Here is a 15,922-nt window from a genome sequence, read left to right on the forward strand (position 1 = left end):
CTTTCATGGCTGGGATTTTTAATGACAAAATAATTATCCAACTAATTCACGCTTTTCTGACAAAATAATTACCAAACCAATTCACACTGTGCTTGCATCTATTCTGAATAAAATCTATTTTAAAAGCCATGGAATCTGGCCGTATTTTCTGTCTTACCGCCAACTGGAGTGGGTGGACTTGCAGGCTGAATCTCGGTCTTCACTTCAAGACTCTTCAAGGAATAGGAGCTGTGGACCAGGTCATGCTGGATCCAAGGACACCTAGAGGTCATGGCCTTCTGTGGCCATTCAGCCTCTAAACACTGCTACTGTCATCAGCTCTAGGAGCTATCTATGCCCATTCAAAAATTTTCATTAGACATGATCTTTAATATGCTAAGTCTTCTCACCAGAAATTATGTCTGAAGCTTCTCCTGTTTAACCATCCCTGTGGCCAGCTCGAGCTATTGTGGGAATGTCAGCATCTGGAATCACAACGCTTCATAGATCAGACGAATTCTGTGTGCCTCTGTCGAGAATTTCCTCAGGCCCTGTAACATTTCCACCATCTGTCCACCTATGGCTGGGCATCACTGTGGCTTCCATTCACAGTGGATGTGTGCTTTTGGGAAGTTACGAATGACTTTCTATCTTTGCAACTGATGACTTATTTTTGAAGAAATTAATGGCTTTTCTGCTGTACTGCACAGAAACTGTGTGGACAGTTTCTTTCCATCTCTGGTGTGTAGCACAGGGCCTCCAAGGAAAGTGTGTGTGTGTGTGTGTGTGTGTGTGTGTGTGTGTGTGTGTGTGATATGTTTATGTGAACATTCCCTAATGCTTTTTTTAGATTGGTCTTATTTTTAAATATGTGTATGTATTTATGTGCATCTATGATTATATGTGCCCACAGAAGCCAGGAGAGAGTATTAAATCCCCTGGAACTTGGAGTTGTAGATGGGTGTAAGTTGTCTTATAGTCTGGGAACCGAACCTGGGTCCTCTGCAAGAGCACCATGCGCCCCTAATCACCGAGCCATCTTTCCAGTCTCTATCTTAAAGCTTACTAAAAAGGAAGCTAGAACTCCACAGAGCAGCTCAGCACCCGGAGTAGCAGGGAAAATTGCCAGATGCAGGTCCTGAGTCATAGCGCATATACACTTAATAGGAATATTTAAAACTAAAGACTTTTCAGGACAATAAAACGACTATCCAGCTAACTCGGTTTGTATGCTGCCTCCCTTTCAAAACCGTCCATAAACACAAGGAAAGTTTCCCACAAGTTGCATTTTAATCCGCCATGGGGTGTCAGACCCAGCAGCCCTATGTCCTGGCTAAAGCGGTGGGTAGGGATGGTGACTAATGCCTCCTGTGGAAAGGTCTGCCGAGTTTAATGTGGGGATAGCTGGGCACGCGTGCTGACTAGAACAAACAAATATGCAATGGAGGCACCACACGCTCAGCTTAATCTCACCTTTTTACTTTTTAAAAATGTGTCCACCGAGAAAGTTTTAAGTCAGTGGTAGAAGGAGGAAGAAAGGAATAAAGGGAAAAGTCAGATGTGAGACTAAGATTCAGAGATTTTTCTAGCATTTGCGCTGGACTGGTTGGTCAATGCATGCCAACTTTGTGATGCATACGCTGCGAGTGAATACCGAAACTCTGTGCTGACATAAAATGGTTGGAGCGGACAGCTGTCAGCCGAGTTTACTCCAAGTCCTCACACCCAGGGCTGCTGAGCAGACTCCTCCGTGCTCCTCACTGGTGCTCACTCTGTACCATGTGACCTGTCGGGGTGCGAAAGACGACTGAGAAATAGGCTTGCGTTCCACTTGGAAGAGCAAGAGGATAGGTTGTTCATTCATGTCCCTGACATGGATGAAGGCCACCTCCACACACCAGAAGGCGCTGGGACTGACTTTTGAAATGATTGGACAACCTACAATTTTGAGGCAAGGAAGAAGGATGTTAACAGCAGTGGAGACCCTGTGGAGGAGTAATTACTGCAATGTAAAATTATTTCTTCTCGTAGAAATATAGGGGGCTTATTTTTTATTTCTATTTCAAAGACAAATCATGGACAAATACAAGACATAAAAAGTTAGTATTCATTCTTTTAATATACAAATCATAGCCAGTTAAAGTTTACCTACACGGAAGTTTGAGACTAGCCTGAATGAGACTCTACCATTCACACACACACACATGTGTATATATATATATATAATATATTCATACGTGTATATACATATATGTATATAAATATGCGTGTGTGAATGTGTGTGTGTGTGTGTGTGTGTGTGTGTGTGTGTGTGTTATCCCTGGAAGAACAAAATGTGCCTGTTTAACCAGTAGAAAATCCATCCTGTATTTAAAATGTTGATTTATCTCTATCTCTTTACTGAATACAGAAAAATGCATTTCTCAGTAAGTGTTCATCATTAGGAGGAACTTTCCTAATGGCTCCTGTCTGATTCTGTTTCCAGGGACTTCATTGGTGGACTAGGATCAAGACCAAGACCAGGTAACTCAGAGTGGACCCCTGTCATGCCTTCTTACCAGCCAGTGTGAGTGAGCTTGTCAGCCCCTCCTCTCCCTCTTCTCCCTTCAGCTCTGCTGTCTCTCCACCTGCCAGCTAAGGCGCCACCCCTGCCCAGGGCCAGCTAAGGCAGGCGAGGACAAGTCAGTGCAGCCTGGTGTTTCAGAGTCTGCCTGCTGTGACTCTCCACAGTCCCAAACATCATGGCAGTGCTCAGCAGGCCATTTTGATATTAAGTACATGACCGTGAACACAAGTTGAGCCTAATATACCTTGAATGATGCTCCAGGGGAAATCCTGACACAGCAGAATTCTGACTGACTTGCCCACCAGAATATTATAGGGTATTTTTCCAAAATCTGCATTTCTGCCTTTTTGAGACTATTAATTGCTTAAGCTATAAATTATCTCTAACTACTAAAAAAAGTGGCATTTCTATATGGATATTTGAAAACTCAACCTCTCCAATGCCAGAAGGTCCTTTCCCCAACTTTTTTTCCTTGACATAGTTTTTCTTTTTTGCTCTGCACAGTTACTTTTCTAGACAGCTACTTTTGTTTGGTTGAAATGAAATTATTGCATAATTTCTTTAAGTTTAGAATTATCCTCAGAATTTATTTTATCTGTATTAGTCTGTCTGTGCTTATGCATACCTGCTCTGGTACATGGCATGCAAGTCAGGGGACCCCTGTGTGGTATCGGCTGTCTCCTTCCATGGCCGTTCCTAGGGATTGAACTCGTGTTACTGGGCTTAAAGAGCAAGTGACTTTACCCACTGACCCATCTCAGCAGCCCCAAATTATGTCACGAGACATGAATGTTTGTAATGATGGTGAGGGACAAAAAGAATAGTTTTCTAATTTCCAGTAAGGATGATTATAGAAGACTGGTGTCCAATAGTAACCGTAAAATTATCAACTAAGTGTAGACAGCACAGTGGATGCTTGCTAATTCTGCTTTGAACATAGACGAGAGTATGATGTTTTATTTAGTATACAGGCTATTCGGAATTATTCTTCGGTACCATTCCACTTCGACTCCTTAATTCATTTTTGTTTGGTGCATTAAATGTTTACACTGATAATGTGGGTGGAGTATAAATAATTTGAGGCCATGTCTCTGCAGTTATTAAATTTCCTTGGAAAGTGTTACCGACTTTCACAACTTAAGGCTGTACAATGTCAGCATAGATGCAAATCAAAGATGGTTGTATTGTTAAAATGTCCAAAAGTATCACAGGGACCCCGGCTCCCATGCTGCTGGCCAGGCGAAAGTGAGTTAAGAGCAGAAGTGTACATCCAGATGACTGCTGTTTTCAGCTCTTCAGCAGTGAGGGCAGAGCTCCTACCCATGTCCACCATGGACGGGCCTAAGAAGTTCAGCATAAGGATTCTTTTTTTTTTTTCTGAAGACTGGGTTAAGTTGGTATAGCATAGGTTTGATTTTACGAAAATGATTTATATTGCCAATTTAGATATAATTTCTTTATACTTTGCCGTTATAAAATGTTGATTTATGAGCCACATGGCACTAAAGCATTTAAAGTGTCAGTGAATGCCCCCTTTTACTAGCTGAGTGCGGGATTTGTCTTTGCTCATCTTATGGAGCGCGCCCACCCATGGGAGAAGCAGGCTCCCCCGTGAGCTATCCTGCTTCTTAGTCAGAACTTTGGCTCTTTATCTTCTGCCATTTTAATGCTAAATTTCTTTTCTGCCTATTGTAAAAGTGCTTTTGAAAGTGTCATGGGTAAATTCGACCAGTGTTGGTTTAACAAGTCACAAGTAGCTGGCAGCAGGCAGTTTGCTCAGTCACCTCACCTGCTGGTGCTGGCACATCTGGAGATGACTCTGTGAGAGGAAAGAGCTGACATTGACTCCAATTTCCACCGTTTAGGTGTTAGGGTGTCAGGTATGAATTACACCAGCATGCTTAGTTATGAAGAAGACATACAGCATGACACATGTGAATGACTCGTGTAGTGTTTTAAGGCATGTTATTTAAGGGATGTATTCTTACTTATTTAACATCAAATCCAGCTTTCTTATGTGGGGAGAAACATGTTAGAAATTAAGCATAACATCTCCAGCCCCAAATTTCCTAAATATTCTGTTAACAATGTCAGGGAAGAGAGAATTTAGCCAGGCTCTGAGCAACCCCCAGGAAGGCATCCAGTACACAAGCACAGACAGGTGAGAACTGTGAGTTTGGACTTGCATGTTGCTGTCTTATATGGCCATGCAGACTGGTTCTTAGGGGTGTCGGAGTCCATAACAGCAGAACTATGAGGCATCCCAGTCCTGTGGAACCATGAATGCCATATCTTATCCTGTTAACTATATTATAGCAATAGTATAGTATATTCATAATCCTTGGGCAGAGGAAGATGTAGCCCCGTGTCTACAGAACTGAAAGCTTAGGGTAGAAGTATTGTCAGGAATTGGCCAGGAATCAGTGCATAAGTTATTTTAGTCACTTGCGATATTACAGATTTTACCATACCTGAGTGAAATTGATGCCATTTCTCTAAGCTTTCTTAATTTCTTAAAAACAAAATCACAGATGTTTATATTATCTCTGTAATGGGGAGCAAGCACTGTTCTTTGCTATAAAGAGATGGCAGTTCTAAACATAAGCAAAAGTCCTCAAAAACATCTCTGTTCATGTATGTGGATTTGTGTGTAGTTTGTGAATGAGTTCGGGTGTGTGCATGTGTATGTGCAGGTGTGGTGGATGCCAGAGGCTGTGGTCAGGGGGTCTCAATTACACTCTACCTTAGCTCTTGAGACACGGTTTGTCACTGGACCTGGAGCTTATCCATTTGACAGGCCAAGTGGTCAGTACATTTCAGGATGCCCCTGTCTCCACTCCCCCATGGCTGGAATTTCAGAGATGCCTTTTACATGGTGCTGGAGATCCCAACTCATGTCCTCATGCTAATGATCGGTGCTTTAACCCATGGAGCATCCAGGCCTCCAAGTCAATTTTTTTTTCTAGATTTTAAAAAACTATTTTATTTATTTTTCATGAATTTCATATCACAAACCCTAATACCACTCATCTCCCTGTCTCTTCATATCTGCCCTCTGTCCTTGCAATCTCCCCCTAAACCAAACCAAACCAAACCAAACCAAACCAAACCAACCCAACCCAACCCATCCCAACCAAACCAAACCCAACCCAACCCAACCCAACCCAACCCAACCAAACCAAACCAAACCAAACCAAACCAAACCAAACCATATCAACAAATCTCTCTGTGGAAGATGCAGTGTGTCACACGGTGTACGCTTTGCCCAAACATCTTCACTTGCACATGCTCATTGCAGTGAGTCATTGGTCTGGTTTGATGCCTCTGGCTTCTGCTGCACTATCAATACCAGATCCTCACTGGTATTCCTCTCAGACATCCTGTTGTTGCTCTGTGTCATGGGGATCCTGCAGCTTTGGTTCTGCAGGACGGCTCCTTCATGAGCTCCAGTAATTCATAGATAGGTGGACCAACTCAGACCCATAGATCTGGGCCTGGGTGGAGGCTGAGTGGGTCAGGCTGCCAGCTCTACTATGCCCACTCTACCAGGGTCAGGCTTCTCCATTTGCCCAGGCAAGGGTCAGCTCTCACAAACCCCCTCTCATGCCCCCAGGTAGGCTCTCCTATGCCAACATAACCAGTGCCAGCTTTATTGTGATGCCCAGGCTAGGTGCTAGGCCCACTTTCCAGGGAGCTGTAGCTGGCAAAGAGCAGGGCCAGCTCTCCCACTCTTATGACCTCAGGCTGGCTCAGCCACACCCCTAGTCACAGGGCCAACTCGATTGTGCTGCTTAGGACTGCCCAAGTTGAGCCTTAAGTATGCATGTGTTGTCAGCTAAGAGCATGGCCTGACATGGCTACAATAATTCTGATGGTTCCCTCCTTCCCTCAGTATTCACTTAGAACATGACACCAGGAGCAGGGTTGACATGTTAATGTCAAAGGTTCTCATCTGCACTGTCAATAGAAGTGATTGCTAAGTTGGCGACTTTAAATGACTATGATCTATTTTTTATGTGTTTTTTGTTCATAAAAGTAAGACCTGAGTAAAGTAGTCTGTGTTTTTCCTGAACCTTTCACCCACCAGTTTACATTCTGTCTGTCTTCCCAGTTAGTTATTGGAACATGCCTTTCCACACAGTCTTTTTTTTTTTTAAATGAGACAGCATTTCTCTATGTAGATCTGGTTGTCCTGGAACTGGCTTTGTAGTTCAGGCTGGCCTTGAACTTATAGAGATCCATCTACCTCAGCCTCCCAAGTACTAGGATTAAAGGCATGCACCACTGCCACCTCCCATCAATACTTTATTTAATGACCTCATAAGCTCAGCAGATTTTAGTCCAAGTACATGTGCTAGTGGCCCAACAGTGCAACTGGCACACGATTGTGTACTTTTCTGTATTTCCATTGGAATTTGGAGTATATTATTTTTGTCTCTTAATTTGATGATAAGCATTTTGAATAGACTTTTACATGTATGTAAGCATATGTACGCACACACACACACACACACACACACACACACACACACACACACACTCCCTCCCTCCTATGAGGCCAGACTTTGCAATGTAGATCCATTGCTTCAAATTTTCTTGCTTCTCCTCACATCTATTCTGAAGTCCAAACTCTGAAACACTTCAAACTCAGTAGATTTAAGTGCTGCTGACATGAACGGTTCTCACCTTATGGGACCTGCTAAATCCCAGTCAGTAAAGATGTGCAAAATCATGGTGGTCAGGTTGTGTGTATCTCGTATGTAGACAAACTATTGTGCATTTAGAGTGCATAAGAACTATGAAGGAAATTTGGATTCAAACTTTAGTCCCACTCCCAAGAAAGCACATCAAGTATGCACTACTATTCCCAAAGATGAAGCAGTCCAGTCTTCAAAGTATTTCTCTTCAAAACACTTCAGATGAAAGCTTCTCACCAGAATTTTTCTTCTAGGCTTGAGACTTGGCTGGGAGAGGGAGGGACAAGGGGACAAGCTTGCTTTACCAGTGATGACTGGCTTCTTACCTTCTTCTGCCCAGGAAACACCGAGGGAGGTGTGCCAGGTCCCAGGAAGGTGCTATCTGTTGATGAGGATGTTTCTAAATAATTTTTTATATTTTATTTTTAATTATGTCTATGTGTGCATGTTCGTATGGGGATATGTGTGCATGAGTGTCAGTGCCAACAGAGGCCAGAAGCATCAGGTCTACTGGATGTGGAGTTAGAAGTGTTATGTGATATCTGACGTAGGTTGTTGGAACTGAACTTGGATCCTCTGCAAGAACAGCAAGAATTCTTAATCACTGGGCCACCTCTCTGGCCCCTATTTCTGTATCTTGAATTCAATAGTCAGGGAGTGATGGTCTCGTGAGGACTCAGAGATGCTTTATACAAGTCTCTGCTGGGCTTTTTTGAGATTTCCCATGTCAATGCAATTAGTATAAATCTCTTTACCTTAACCTCAGGCAGACTCTTCAGTCAAGGGCAAAAACCAGCCACATTCTTCTCTACCACAAAAATCAGTCTCTATGCCACACACTGAAATTCTTCTCCACTGAAACCTCTTAAGTCACATCTGCACAGTTCAAACCACTCTCAGTCACGAAGTCTTCCATATTCCTACTAGGATTGCCCATTAAGCCCCACTTAAAGGATTCCACTGCTTTCCAAATCCAATGTCCCCAAATCCACATTCTCCCAAACATAAATATGGTCAGGCCTTTTACAGCAAAACCCCAGTCCCTGGTACTGTCTTAGTTAGGGTTTTACTGCTGTGAACAGACACCATGACCAAGGCAACTTTTATAAAGACATTTAATTGGGGCTGGCTTACAGGTTCGGAGGTTCAGTCCATTATCATTAAGGCAGGAGCATGGCAGCATCCAGGCAGGCACGGTGCAGGAGGAGCTGAGAGTTCTACATCTTCATCTGAAGGCTGCTAGTGGAAGACTGGCTTCCAGGAAGCTAGGTTGAGGATATTAAAGCCCACATTCACAGTGACACACCCACTCCAACAAGGCTATACCTCCTAATAGTACCCCACCCTGGACCAAGCATATACAAACCATCACACCCATGTAGTAATATCACATGATGACAGAGGTTGAATTTTTTTTACAGATTCACGAGACAAACCAAGATCAAACAACAGTAAATGTCATTCTCTGAGGATGACACTGCCACAGCCATCTTGGCTCTGGTTCTCTGCAGACAGCTGCCACATGTTGTAGGTTTCCCCTAAGGTGTGCACGGCGTCAACCTCCTGTAGTTTGCTCCTTTTCACCGTGCTCCCACTTCCGACAAGGAAGCTAGGACTCAGTAGCACATCTTCCTTGAAAGCACGCTGCTGGTACCTGGAAAAGGAAACACTCGATCCAGGCCTCTGCCAGCTCTAGGCCTTCCTCTCTGTCCATGTGGCTCCTGCTTTCCTTCCCTGCTGAGCACTGACTGTATCTTTCATGGCACTGCCCAACCAGGTCAGAGCTGGCTGATGATGTCGTTTGTGAAATTCTTGTGTTTGGAGGCCTCCAGCCACGTGTGCCCTCCATCATGCTAGAGCTGTGTCCCATGTCTAGAAGAGGCCTCCTTTTCCTTTACAGTCCTCACAGCACATCCACCCTGCCCCCATTCCTCGCTTGTCTTTACAGAGCACTACGTCCCCTTGTTCAGGAGGCCCTGCCTCCTCTGCTGCTATTTTGTCTGCCTATCTCAGAGTTTCTGATTCTCGTCAGGAAGAATTCAGAAAAATAACTGGTTGATACTTTATCCTGGCTAACTGTTAGAACAGAATGTTTCATTTTTTTTTGGTTGTTCCGTTTTTAGTAATAAAATCCATAAAGAATTTTAAAGTTAAAATTCTAAACTGTTATTTTATTAAGAATAATTTCTTTACATAAGACCAAACAATGTATGTGTAATATTGTGCTATAAGAAATACATTGGTAGCATATTATAAATGATTGTCTTTACATATTCCTTCTCTCTCTTTCTAAATGTGTGTGTGTGTGTGTGTGTGTGTGTGTGTGTGTGTGTGTGTGTGTGTGTGTGTATGTGGGGGAGTCTAGTGTGTGTGTGGTATGTATGATGTGTATATGTTGTGTAGTTGGTGTGTATGTGCTGTGTGGGTGTATATGTGTTGTATGTATGTTGTGTATGTGTTGTGTGTGTGCTGTGTATAGTCTGTATGTGTTGTGTGTTATGTATGGTGTATATATATTGTGCATGTGGTGTGTATGTGGTGTGGTACATATGTGTATATGCTGTGTGTGTGTTGTTATGTGTATTGTGTATGTGGTATATATGTGGTGTTGTATGTGAGTCTATGTGTCTGTGTGGCATATGTGATATGTGTGGTGTGTGTATATGGTGTGTGTATATATGTGTTATGTGTATATGACATGTGGTGTATGTGTTTATGTGGTGTATATGTGTGGTATCTATATGGTTTGTGTGGTATTGTGTGGTATATGTGTGTTTGTGTTTTGTGTGTGTGTGGTGTGGTGTCTAGTATGTGTGTGTGGTACTATGTGCATGTGTGTTTGTGTGGGTGGCGTATATGTGGTGTGTGTGATATATGTTTACTGGTGTGTGTGTGTGTGTGTGTGTGTGTGTGTGTGTGTGTGTGCCTGCCTTAATTAGGCAAACATGTTTTATAAAATATCCTTATCTGTAAGAGGGAACCATGGGAGAAGAAAGGGAAGGCAGTGGCTGTGAATAAGAAAGGGGTATCCCGTCCACTTACCTTAGACACACATGGTATCCCGTCCACTCACCTTAGACACACATGGTATACCGTCCACTCACCTTACACACACATGGTATACCGTCCACTCACTTTAGACACACATGGTATACCGTCCACTCACCTTACACACACATAGTATACCGTCCACTCACTTTAGACACACATGGTATACCATCCCTCACCTTACACACACATGGTATACCGCCCACTCACCTTACACACACATGGCATACCGTCCACTCACCTTAGACACCCATGGTATCCCGTCCACTCACCTTAGACACACATGGTATCCCGTCCACTCACCTTAGACACACATGGTATCCCGTCCACTCACCTTAGACACACATGGTATCCCGTCCACTCACCTTAGACACACATGGTATCCCGTCCACTCACCTTAGACACACATGGTATCCTGTCCACTCACCTTAGACACACATGGTATCCCGTCCACTCACCTTAGACACACAGGTATCCCGTCCACTCACCTTAGACACACATGGTATCCCGATCCACTCACCTTAGACACACATAGACACACATGGCATCCCGTCCACTCACCTTAGACACACATGGTATCCCGTCCACTCACCTTAGACACACATGGTATCCCGTCCACTCACCTTAGACACACATGGTATCCCGTCCACTCACCTTAGACACACATGGTATCCCGTCCACTCACCTTAGACACACATGGTATACCGTCCACTCACCTTAGACACACATGGTATCCCGTCCACTCACCTTAGACACACATGGCATCCCGTCCACTCACCTTAGACACACATGGTATCCCGTCCACTCACCTTAGACACACATGGTATCCCGTCCACTCACCTTAGACACACATGGTATCCCGTCCACTCACCTTAGACACACATGGCATACCGTCCACTCACCTTAGACACACATGGTATCCCGTCCACTCACCTTAGACACACATGGTATACCGTCCACTCACCTTAGACACACATGGTATCCCGTCCACTCACCTTAGACACACATGGTATACCGTCCACTCACCTTAGACACACATGGTATACCGTCCACTCACCTTAGACACACATGGTATCCCGTCCACTCACCTTAGACACACATGGCATACCGTCCACTCACCTTACACACACATGGTATACCGTCCACTCACCTTAGACACACATGGCATCCCGTCCACTCACCTTAGACACACATGGTATCCACTCACCTTAGTCCACTGGCACCTTAGACACTTAGACACACATGGTATCCCGTCCACTCACCTTAGACACACATGGTCCACTCATAGACACACACATGGTATCCGTCCACTCACCTTAGACACACATGGTATCCCGTCCACTCACCTTAGACACACATGGTATCCCGTCCACTCACCTTAGACACACATGGCATCCCGTCCACTCACCTTAGACACACATGGCATCCCGTCCACTCACCTTAGACACACATGGTATCCCGTCCACTCACCTTAGACACACATATCCCGTCCACTCACCTTAGACACACATGGTATACCGTCCACTCACCTTAGACACACATGGTATACCGTCCACTCACCTTAGACACACATGGTATACCGTCCACTCACCTTAGACACACATGGTATACCGTCCACTCACTTTAGACACACATGGCATACCGTCCACTCACCTTAGACACACATGGTATCCCGTCCACTCACCTTAGACACACATGGTATACCGTCCACTCACCTTAGACACACATGGTATCCCGTCCACTCACCTTAGACACACATGGTATCCCGTCCACTCACCTTAGACACACATGGCATACCGTCCACTCACCTTAGACACACATGGTATCCCGTCCACTCACCTTAGACACACATGGTATACCGTCCACTCACCTTAGACACACATGGTCCACTCACCTTAGACACACCCGTCCACTCACCTTAGACACACATGGTATCCCGTCCACTCACCTTAGACACACATGGCATCCCGTCCACTCACCTTAGACACACATGGTCCACCCATACCGTCCACTCACCTTAGACACACATGGTATCCCGACCACTCCACTTACCTTAGACACACATGGTATCCCGTCCACTCACCTTAGACACACATGGTATCCCATCCACTCACCTTAGACACACATGGTATACCGTCCACTCACCTTAGACACACATGGTATCCCATCCACTCACCTTAGACACACATGGTATACCGTCCACTCACCTTAGACACACATGGTATACCGTCCACTCACCTTAGACACACATGGCATACCGTCCACTCACCTTAGACACACATGGTATCCCGTCCACTCACCTTAGACACACATGGTATACCGTCCACTCACCTTAGACACACATGGTATACCGTCCACTCACCTTAGACACACATGGTATCCCGTCCACTCACCTTAGACACACATGGTATACCGTCCACTCACCTTAGACACACATGGTATCCCGTCCACTCACCTTAGACACACATGGTATCCCGTCCACTCACCTTAGACACACATGGTATCCCGTCCACTCACCTTACACACACATGGTATCCCGTCCACTCACCTTAGACACACACACCGTCCACTCACCTTGACACACATATCCCGTCCACTCACCTTAGACACACATGGTATACCGTCCACTCACCTTAGACACACATGGTATCCCGTCCACTCACCTTAGACACACATGGTATACCGTCCACTCACCTTAGACACACATGGTATCCCGTCCACTCACCTTAGACACACATGGTATCCCGTCCACTCACCTTAGACACACATGGTATACCGTCCACTCACCTTAGACACACATGGTATACCGTCCACTCACCTTAGACACACATGGTATCCCGTCCACTCACCTTAGACACACATGGTATCCGTCCCCACCTTAGACACATGGCATCCCGCCCACTCACCTTAGACACATGGCATCCTGTCCACTCACCTTAGACACACACATGGTATCCCGTCCACTCACCTTAGACACACATGGTATACCGTCCACTCACCTTAGACACACATGGTATACCGTCCACTCACCTTAGACACACATGGTATACCGTCCACTCACCTTAGACACACATGGTATACCGTCCACTCACCTTAGACACACATGGTATACCGTCCACTCACCTTAGACACACATGGTATACCGTCCACTCACCTTAGACACACATGGTATCCCATCCACTCACCTTAGACACACATGGTATACCGTCCACTCACCTTAGACACACATGGTATACCGTCCACTCACCTTAGACACACATGGTATCCCGTCCACTCTCCTTAGACTTATACCGTCCATGGTATACCGTCCACTCACCTTAGACACACATGGCTGTGTCATGCTGACCTGACAAGTGCAATATATAGTTATTAAAAAGATGAAAAAATTTGGACACTTCTGTCAATGCTTAATAAGTACAGTATTGGCAGGTAGTTAATTTGGAAGAGAAAATTAAGAAGAAATTAATGAAAACCAGATAACGATAACGCGAGGTGACTGGGATTGCCCTGATCGTATTTATCACCAATCAGTAAATAAGGGAAAAGGAAAGACTGCATTGGCTTGGTTTCTAAATTGCTCTCGGTTGCCTAAGGGCTAAGTTACCCTTCACTGTCGGGGCTTCAGGAAAGCTGAGTGTCAGCTCAGGTACAGATGGAGACCCTTCCTTCGCAGACTGCAGCTAACTGCAGCGGCCTGAAGCTGTCTGGGAAATCATTGCTTGCTAGTGTAACAGAGGATTCCTTGCATGCCAGTCTCATTTTGAAATTCCCTTTACTTCCTAAAGCCAGCTCATGCCACAGGATAGTATCTGTGACAGACACCCCCCATCCCCCAGGAGTCTTAAACTCAGCATAGTGTGACAGCAGCAGGTATCTCAGAGTTCTGGCAGCGTGTGGGACTCAGAATCACCTTATTCTATATGTTAGTGGTGAGAAGTATCTTTGAATCAAACATAAGTAACAGAGCACATAGAAACATATGATACTTTTAACATAAAATTCAAAGGGAGTAGAATTCAGGATATGCAAAGAACATTTGCAAATCAATAAAAATATAAGCAATCGTCCAACAGCAATGATAAATAATTAAAAAGCCTAATAATTTCACTAGCCTTCAAAACTATAAAGTAGGAAAAAATACAGACTGATATAATTAGAATTTGATAGTAGGTAGTGTTGATCGGGATATGGAATAATACATTCCCTTCTGGTCAAAGTGTGATTTAATTCAGTCATTTTAGGGGACATTTGTTTCAATGAGAAGCGAGTATGTCTTTGGCCTTGGTATCCCTTGGCTCCTTAGTGAGACATGCAGATGGCATCGTCGACAGCTGAGAGATATTGATGGCTGCCGAGGTCCTGGCCGGACAGAAGTTAACTAAACAAAGCACAGGGCGCACAGGCGAACCAACAGCTTCTTCCAGGGTCGTAAGGAACTAGCCAGAACTGCTCTATCCATGGTGCACTGAAAAGCAGTAACCCCTAACAGCAGTGTCTGGGACATAACGTGTCACTGGTTAGCTGAAAAGGAGGTGGAGGGGAAAGAAGAGAAAATAAACGAGAAGGGAGGTTCCATATATACATATACAAAAACATACATATATACACACATATACATATAAATATACATATGCACATACATATACATATACATACACACACATATATACATAATATACTATATATACACATATACATATACACATATACTATATATACACATACATAAACATATTAATATACATATACACATATATAGCATATACATATACACATATATACACAATATACACATATATACGCATATGCATACACACATGTACATACATACACACACACATTCTTTTTCTGGTTTTGCCTTTCTTTTTTTTTTTTTTTTTTTTTTTTTTTTTTTTTTTTTTTTCCCCTCCCCATCCTCCCCCCATTGCCGCCCTCCCCCCAACAATCACGTTCACTGGGGGTTCAGTCTTAGCAGGACCCAGGGCTTCTCCTTCCACTGGTGCTCTTACTAGGATATTCATTGCTACCTATGAGGTCAGAGTCCAGGGTCAGTCCATGTATAGTCTTTAGGTAGTGGCTTAGTCCCTGGAAGCTCTGGTTGCTTGGCATTGTTGTACATATGGGGTCTTGAGCCCCTTCAAGCTCTTCCAGTTCTTTCTCTGATTCCTTCAACGGGGGTCCTATTCTCAGTTCAGTGGTTTGCTGCTGGCATTCGCCTCTGTATTTGCTGTATTCTGGCTGTGTCTCTCAGGAGAGATCTACATCCGGCTCCAGTCGGCCTGCACTTCTTTGCTTCATCCATCTTGTCTAATTGGATGGCTGTATATGTATGGGCCACATGTGGGGCAGGCTCTGAATGGGTGTTCCTTCTGTGTCTGTTTTAATCTTTGCCTCTAAATTCCCTGCCAAGGGTATTCTTGTTCCCCTTTTAAAGAAGGAGTGAAGCATTCACATTTTGATCATCTGTTTTGAGTTTCATTTGTTCTAGGCATCTAGGGTAATTCAAGCATTTGGGCTAATAGCCACTTATCAATGAGTGCATACCATGTGTGTTTTTCTGTGATTGGGTTACCTCACTCAGGATGATATTTTCCAGTTCCGACCATTTGCCTACGAATTTCATAAAGTCGTT

General features: G+C 44.2%; 1 protein-coding gene across 1 annotated transcript in view; it reads left to right on the forward strand.

Moving 5' to 3' along the window:
* Positions 1-15,922, forward strand: part of LOC116890245 (serine/threonine-protein kinase Nek10-like) — a 64,954-nt gene that overhangs the window by 22,713 nt on the left and 26,319 nt on the right. Inside the window, exon 7 of the mRNA XM_032890993.1 lies at positions 2,465-2,502. Within this exon, the coding sequence (XP_032746884.1) occupies positions 2,465-2,502 (38 nt within the window). The remainder of the gene's footprint in view (positions 1-2,464; positions 2,503-15,922) is intronic.

This window comes from Rattus rattus, chromosome 1 (assembly GCF_011064425.1).
Source record: "Rattus rattus isolate New Zealand chromosome 1, Rrattus_CSIRO_v1, whole genome shotgun sequence".
In the NCBI taxonomy this organism is placed as follows: domain Eukaryota; kingdom Metazoa; phylum Chordata; class Mammalia; order Rodentia; family Muridae; genus Rattus; species Rattus rattus.